This window comes from Rutidosis leptorrhynchoides, chromosome 3 (genome assembly GCF_046630445.1).
Source record: "Rutidosis leptorrhynchoides isolate AG116_Rl617_1_P2 chromosome 3, CSIRO_AGI_Rlap_v1, whole genome shotgun sequence".
NCBI lineage: Eukaryota > Viridiplantae > Streptophyta > Magnoliopsida > Asterales > Asteraceae > Rutidosis > Rutidosis leptorrhynchoides.
In genome coordinates this window covers 124,029,276-124,037,227 of record NC_092335.1, presented here as the reverse complement: position 1 = coordinate 124,037,227, position 7,952 = coordinate 124,029,276, and the positions used below count along the sequence as shown (strand labels likewise).

General features: G+C 34.0%; 1 protein-coding gene across 1 annotated transcript; it reads left to right on the top strand.

The window, feature by feature from the left end:
* The first annotated feature begins 256 nt into the window (after nucleotides 1-256).
* On the top strand, nucleotides 257-6,915 carry LOC139896764 (choline-phosphate cytidylyltransferase 2-like). The gene is made up of 8 exons (XM_071879401.1): nucleotides 257-481; nucleotides 2,794-2,907; nucleotides 3,253-3,348; nucleotides 4,958-5,000; nucleotides 5,370-5,525; nucleotides 5,730-5,810; nucleotides 5,962-6,072; nucleotides 6,494-6,915. Exons 1-8 carry the CDS (start codon nucleotides 336-338, stop codon nucleotides 6,668-6,670), a joined length of 924 nt encoding a protein of 307 aa, XP_071735502.1. The 5' UTR covers nucleotides 257-335; the 3' UTR covers nucleotides 6,671-6,915.
* The last annotated feature ends 1,037 nt before the right edge of the window (nucleotides 6,916-7,952 follow it).

The following is a 7,952-nucleotide window of genomic DNA, read 5'->3' as shown; positions in this document are numbered from 1 at the left end:
ATAACATAAACATAATTATAAATTATACTCGTTCTTCATTACCTGTATTTATTTATTATCGAGTATTTTTATTTATTTATTTAGTTTGAGTATTTATTCTTAGTCACCTATTTTAAAATAAATTAAATGACGCCCATAGATTTAGTCATTTAGCCAGGTGTAGAAACAACAGATCCACGGACACATATCATTGTTTTTGTTTTTTAGATTCATTTTAACCCCAAAATAAAATAAAATTTGCAGGTTATTGATTGATTCCGTTAATAACAAACAAACCTCAATTGCCCAAAATCTGTTTGAAACCGAACTTATTAAACCTAATTGCAATTACAATCATGGAAGATGAACAAAAGAAAGATCATAAGCAACGCATCTGGATGCGCGATCCCCCTACGGACCGGCCGGTTCGTGTCTACGCTGACGGAATTTACGATCTATTTCACTTCGGTCATGCTCGTTCCCTCGAACAAGCCAAAAAATCGTAAAAATTCACTTTCATTTTTTATAATTCACATTTAATTTGTTTAATTTTTCTGCCGATTATTGATTCATCTGTCCGTGTAATGAATTAATTTGTGTTTTTTGGCTGTTATATTTTATTTGATCCGTTATTAGGTTTTTGTGTGATTATATGCTTTGATATCCCCATACCTCACATAGGATTATATATGCTGTGATATGTCCGTACGGTATAATAGGTATGCAAATGTTGAAAACTAGTTGTGGAGCACTCGCTTCGCGCCGGGTGCTCCGTTTTAAATGCGAGTTAAAAAAAAGTCTTGATCTATTTTGTAAAAAAGAATTTTTTTCGACATCTAACATTGAAGGGAACATTGAAGGGTTGTTCTTTTTGTGAAAGTTGCTTCTTTTAGCGTTCGGGTTTTTTTTTTAAAGTTAGTTGATCTATTTTGTAAAAAAAAATGTTTTTCGACATCTTTTGGTAGCATTGAAGGGTTGTTCATTTTACGAAAGTTGCTTCTTTTATCGTTGGAGACAAAAAAAAAATGTAGCACAATAGTAGCGTGGTGGGTGTTATTATTCAGTATTTTTGGTGTTAGTGATGGGATAAATAATATTTTAGAATATATGTATAAAATGAGGTGTTCGATTTGTATTTTAATGGAAGTTAGGGGTTAGGTGTGTGGAAAATGAAAAATTAAATAGTACTATTTATAACTAATAAGACAAATTTTGTTTGTTAGTTATATTGGTAATATATCATAAAGGTTGCATCTTTGAGTAATTGTCAGGGCCGGTCCCGCCCGAGAATTTAAGGACCTTGAACGAGGTGAAAAAAAGCCCTTAGACCCTAACGAATAATCTATACTATTTAAAAAAACCCTTTCGGGTTTGCTAGAATTCTTGTGGACTTTGATTTCTTTTTTTTGGGGGTCTTTTTTGTTTTTGGGTCTATTGTGCTTTGTCTTCACTGCTTCAGTTGCGTCTTCTCAATTCTCCGATTATGTCGGTATATATAAAAAAGTTGGGCCCTTGAAAATCCTGGACCCTGGACGGTTGATCACTTTGTTCCCCCTCTTGCGAGCAAGACTAGGCCAGAAGTCATTAGTTTATTGAGATTTTACATGTTGCATATAGCTAGATACCGGAAGATTTCGTATGCAGCGGTGATAGCTTTATGAGTTTAGGCCTTAGGGTTCATAATAGACTGTGCAGGAAGATTTCTCCTTTTTGACTTTTATTTCAGTATGTAGAAGAATTTACAAATGGAAAGTATGCTAAGTTGAGGACAATTTGAAGATTGTTTTAGTAGTCCCATATATGCAGATTTTGGTTTCCTGGTTTGTTCGATTTTGAAATTTTTTAAAGCAAAACCGATAATCGAATTTACTTTTTATAACCAAAACGAAACTGAGATGAAAACCGAATTTGAATTCCGTTGAGTTTCGGTTTAAACCGAAAAAGAAAAAAGAATATTGTTTTAACCAAAATAACCATAAAGTTGTTTTTAAATTCAATTTTTGGTTCTGAAATCGAACTGTGGTCTATATATATAAACAGTTTAATATATTATTAACTGATTTCGTTGAATTCAAATTTGTAAACTGAGTTACCGAACCCAAAAAAGGAATTCAATGTTGTTAACTGAGCCAAAACTGAAAATTGAAAACCGAATTTAAATTTGTATACCGAATCGAAAGTTGAATTCAAATTTGGTTTTTTTTTTTTTCCGGTTTTTTCGGTCTGATTTCCAGATTAACTAGTTTGTAACAAAATATTGAACACTCCTACCTATATGGACGCTAATTGAGAACAATTTGAGGATTGCATGACCCTAGCATCTTTGACTTTCCATTGAGCCAATTTAGTTGCATCTATTAGGGCTGGATCAAACCCATCCATATGTTTTCATTGTTCTTTTCGAGTGACTTACAGTTGGAATCGAAATTCCCATGTCAAAGATTACTTTCCTGTAACTTAACACAAAATTTAGAGTTTTAGTTGCTCATCATGGAGATATTGATGCTGAGACATGCATGAGTGACTCGTGTGCGAATATCACCTACAAAACACCAGGCATATTCACTATTAATACCAGAAGTTATTAACCATCATTGTTCTGTTATTTAAGTTATCTGCCTATTGTTGATTCGCTGTGCTGAAGAAACCGTCTTTACTGTATGTGCCTCATTGTTTTTGTTGATGATTTGTTTCTGTTTTCCGGAAATTGCTTTCCGACTTTATGCAGCTACACAATACAAAAATGATAAATAACAATGCCAGTGAAGTGTGTGTATTATTTACATTTAACGATATTTACAATGCACGAACCAGGTTTCCAAATACTTATCTGCTGGTCGGATGCTGCAATGATGAGGTCACCCACAGCCTAAAGGGAAAAACAGTCATGACTGACACGGAGCGCTATGAATCCCTCCGTCATTGCAAGTATGTTTGCTGTACTGAATGTCATTATTGTTTATCAAATTGTACCGAAAGTCATTATTGTTTATCAAAATATGCATAAATCATATTTTTGATTATCTAAACTTTTGATGTATTTCACAGTAGATCTTTTTATAGGAAGCAATTGCTAGTATGTTCCTTGTCATTTACTAGCTTTAAAACACATTTTTGTTATTATCTAAAATAATATAATGAATATCACTGTTCATGTGGCTTCTATGTAAGGGAGTTTGTTACACATGATTTGTAATTTCAAGTTCTTTTCTGCTACCCTGACGTAGTTATTGATGAACCTGGTTTTAAAGCTTACTATTTTTATGTTTGCAGGTGGGTTGATGAAGTTATCCCAGATGCCCCTTGGGTTATGAACCAGGAATTTATAGACAAGCATCAGATTGACTACGTGGCTCATGACTCTCTCCCGTAAGGTTAACCTGCCCTAAACTATACAGTTTATTCTAAAACCCCTAGCATCGAGGGCCTTCTTTACCTTGAAAGGGTAGATGATAATATTTTTTATTGCGAAAAAGGCAATTGTTCAATGTAGATAAGTGGTCATGAAGTAATTGCTGATGAATGAGTTAATCTTCATCTGTTTACCTCTAAGTTGGATTTGATTTTTTAAGCTTAAAACGTAGGTATGTGATTCACATGTATAAACTCGTAAAGGCGAATAGGGTATGCTACAAGAATAGGCATGTCATGCATGTGGCTTATCACCTACTAGATTCTAATTAGCTAGTAACAAGGTTGGAAAAGTCGCAAGATGGAGACGAGTTGGTCCGGGACTTTCGAAAGACTAATCAGTTAGTCAGGGAGTAGTCGCGAACTAGTTGGACGTTGACCAACGGAGACTTTTAGTTATAAATATATTAAACTTATATATAATTATATTGTACATAAATATATCAGACATAGATATAGAGCACACAATCTAATGCAATTTTTTTTTTTTAAAATTTGATCCAACTTCTACCAGACCTGACTCAGACCTGACTCGGTCCGACTCAAACCAACTTTGACCCAACTTTTTAGCGTTGACCGACATGTGATGGGCAAAACGGGACGGAGTAGTCACCAAAATGACTTACAAGTTGGCCGAGACGACGACTTCTGCAAAAGTGGCTAGTAACAAATTAGTGATAATGGGTGGATTTCTGCTTGTTATAATTAGGGCCGTTAACGAATCGAACTCGATCGATCAAGAAGATTTTGAGCTCGGATCGTTTAACTATTAGTTGGCTCGAACTCCTCGAACTCGATAAAAGTATCATATTTTGTTCGAGTTCGAACTCGGATATTTTTTCGACGTTCGAACTCGAGCTCGATATTCGTTTAAATTTTTAACTTATTGAACAAAACTTTAACTAGCTTAATTAATGCTCGTATTCATATTCGAACTCCAGCTCGTTTAAGATCTTGAAGGCTATTTTAGTCATTCGATTAACATAAACGAGCATATGAAATATTCGAGCCATATATGCTCGATTAACTCGCTCGACTATTAAACGAGTTTTTGAGCAAGCCGGGTCGAATATTAACTTTTGTATGCCTGGCTCGTAAAACTACTCGAACAACATTTAATGTTCGAACTCGACTCGAGTTCGAACTTGATAAAGCTCGAATTCGAAATAAACGATCTCGAACTCGAGTATCTCGTTAAAAGCTCGGTTCGCTAACCGTCCTAGTTATAATCCACTAAATAGGAATTTGTTACGGAGTATATGAAAGTACAGCTAAACTTTTTTTTTTTGTTAATTTTTATCTGCACAAGTGCACACAAACATTGAGAATAACACTCATACATTTGCGTAGTTGATTTTTATGTGATGACCCCCCCCCCCCCCCCCCCCCCCCCCCCCCCCCTCTCCCCACCCCACAACGTAATTGTCTTATTTACATGTTATAAAATCGCACTGTGAGCATAAAGTTCACTTACTGCAACGTGGTGAATATTTTTGATTCTTTGATCTATACACACTAATGCTCCTTATATGTTATGTGTTAATTGTTCTCTTTCTTAAATTTTCAGTTATGCTGATGCAAGTGGGGCAGGAAACGATGTCTATGAATTTGTAAGTCTATATTATATTATTTTATATAATTCAAATAAAGCCATTAAACCCTGTGACTTCTTTCGAAATACATCTTACGCTTGAGAACTTCAACAAAATAGTACCAAAACAGTGAACTTTAGAAGGGACAATTATTTCACTTTAGAAGGGACAATCACTTAACTTTAGACGTTCTTTGTTTCTTATATCATTATCTAGTTTTTAAAAGATTTATATGGTTTCTGTACTTGTATCCTGTGGGAGTGATCTTTATTCACAATTGTCATTGTTCATCCTTATAAAATACATTCATTAGTTCTGCAGTCGCTTTTCTGAGAAGGGTGCATTTATGGTTTGTTATAGTATATATTTGGGTTCAAATTTGCATAGGTCAAATCTATTGGACGGTTTAAGGAGACAAAACGAACTGAAGGTATCTCCACATCAGATATAATTATGAGAATTGTGAAAGATTACAATAATTATGTGATGCGCAATTTGGATCGAGGCTACTCTAGGAAAGACCTTGGCGTCAGCTATGTTAAGGTAGGTTAATATTTTGAAGTCACCATTAGATGGTTTAAGTTACATTCCATCTAGTATCTTTCATATCTTTTATTGTATTGTATTGTATTGTATTGTATTGTATTGTATTGTATTGTATTGTATTGTATTGTATTGTATTGTATTGTATTGTATTGTTATTAATTTAGGCTGATATTTGAGTTTACCCATGTTTCGATATACCAGGAAAAACGGTTGCGAGTGAACATGAGTCTGAGAAAGTTACATGAAAAGGTGAAGAAGCAACAAGAAAAGGTCGAAGAGAAGGTATTGTATTATATTCTTGTTTAGTTGCTCACCCATAAACGTGTAAAAAGGACATAGTGATGTATTATGTAGTTACTTAAATCTAATATGCTACGTGACATAAGATTGCCGATGATTATGGTTGCATATTAATTTTTATGTATTATTGCAGATTCATATAGTTGCCAAAACTGCTGGTATGAATCATAACCTCTGGGTCGAGAATGCTGATCGTTTGGTTGCTGGTTTTCTTGAAATGTTCGAAGAAGGGTGCCATAAAATGGTGAGATCTTTGTGTTTATAAACATTTACATAGATGCTGAATGTGCCAAAACGTGGCAGTTCAGACGGGTCGAGTAACGGGTCGAAATGGGTCTTTTTTTTAGTGCTAATCGTGTGTGATGACTGATGACCCAAAACCAGTTTTTGGTCCAATATATAGACTTTCTTTGAATATTATCAACGCCTTAGTTATGATTACAAAGTCTATATCATCATACCAGTTGCTACCTTTTTTGTTATGTTAAAGAAGGGGACTATATGACTATTAGACCCATTTGACTATTAGACCCATTTAACACGTACCTTATTCAGCTACAAAGGTGTCTGTTGCACGATAACATCATCCAAGTTAAACCATTTTATAAGCAAATCGATTAAATTTGGCCACCTAAAGCAATAACATATTTACTACGTTCTCTCAGGGAACTGCAATCAGGGATAGGATTCAAGAACAATTGAAGGGAAACGTGGGGGAACTCACATATGAAAAGGATGAAGATGATGATGAAGATGATGATGAAGATGAGTATTATTATGACTACAGTACTGAGGAAGAAGTGTACTCTGATGGCGGAGAAACTGAAATAGTATCACACTGAAGTTTGTCGTTTAGTTCCTAAACTGTACTGTAGCTATGATTATTACTCCATATATGTAAAGGGCAAGTCTCAGTAAGTAGGTAATGACTTGGTATTTTTAATCATGTTTGAAATTTGTTTATGTTATAATTATGAAGTTTCTTCATGGGACGGTTTTTGAATGTATCAAGTGTTCAGGTCATAAACTGTTGGCTTATTTATGTATTTTGATTTGTTAGTTAATATATGACAAAGATATATAAGTGAATCGATGTGTATATACGTAAATCGATGTGTATATGTGTCGTTTTACATTTTGTGGACGAGCTTTTAAGTCAAATTGGTATAAACTAGTTTTCGAACCCTCGCTTCGCGCCGGGGTTCGATTTTTAATGTATTTTATTGTGTTTAGTTACGGATGCGTGCGAGTGAAAAATCAACATATATGAAAAGTACCCTAAATATTTAGCTTTTTTTAAAAGTGTCCGTTTTGCGTATAGTTAGTGACATTGTGTTCATAAAATTATTTCGAGTTTAAGGATGGTGTCGGAAAAATTTAACTCGTTGCGAGCGAGAAGATATGACCTGTTGAATATGTAAGTGGAGTTTATTTAAGATATTTTATAAAAATTTTGACTTGACGCTTTAACCCCCTGTGTTGGGGCCGATTTTAATTTTTGAACAAAGTGTGGGGGCTTTTGTGGTGTTACTTGAAAGAAAGAAAGGGGAAAAAAGTGAAAAGACGAAAATACCCCTGATACTATTCATAAGTTTTGTCTAATTGTTGAATATATGTAAGTGGAGTTTATTTAAGATATTTTATGAAAATTTTGACTTGACGCTTTAACCCCCTGTGTTGGGGGTCGATTTTAATTTTTGAACAAAGTGTGGGGACTTTTGTGGTGTTACTTGAAAGAAAGAAAGGGGGAAAAAAGTGAAAAGGCGAAAATACCCCTGATACTATTCATAAGTTTTGTATAATAGTTAATATGGTAATGAAACATCATACAAAACTTAAAAAATTATTCTTAAATGCGAGGCATGAAAAATTAAAATGAACTTACCTGACTTTGAGATATATACTCCGTAATTCCTTTATTTTATTATAGTTTCTATATATATTTAAAGAGGACTGGATATACTTTTTATTAGCGGGGTTCGTTTACTCGGTTTACGATTTATGTAATTTATTCGATTTTCAAGAATATTTTTGAAAATTAATAACCGAACTAAATTTGACAAAACCAAATTAATCCAACGAAATAAGAAATCGGTTTACATGGATTGGTTTTGACTAAACTAA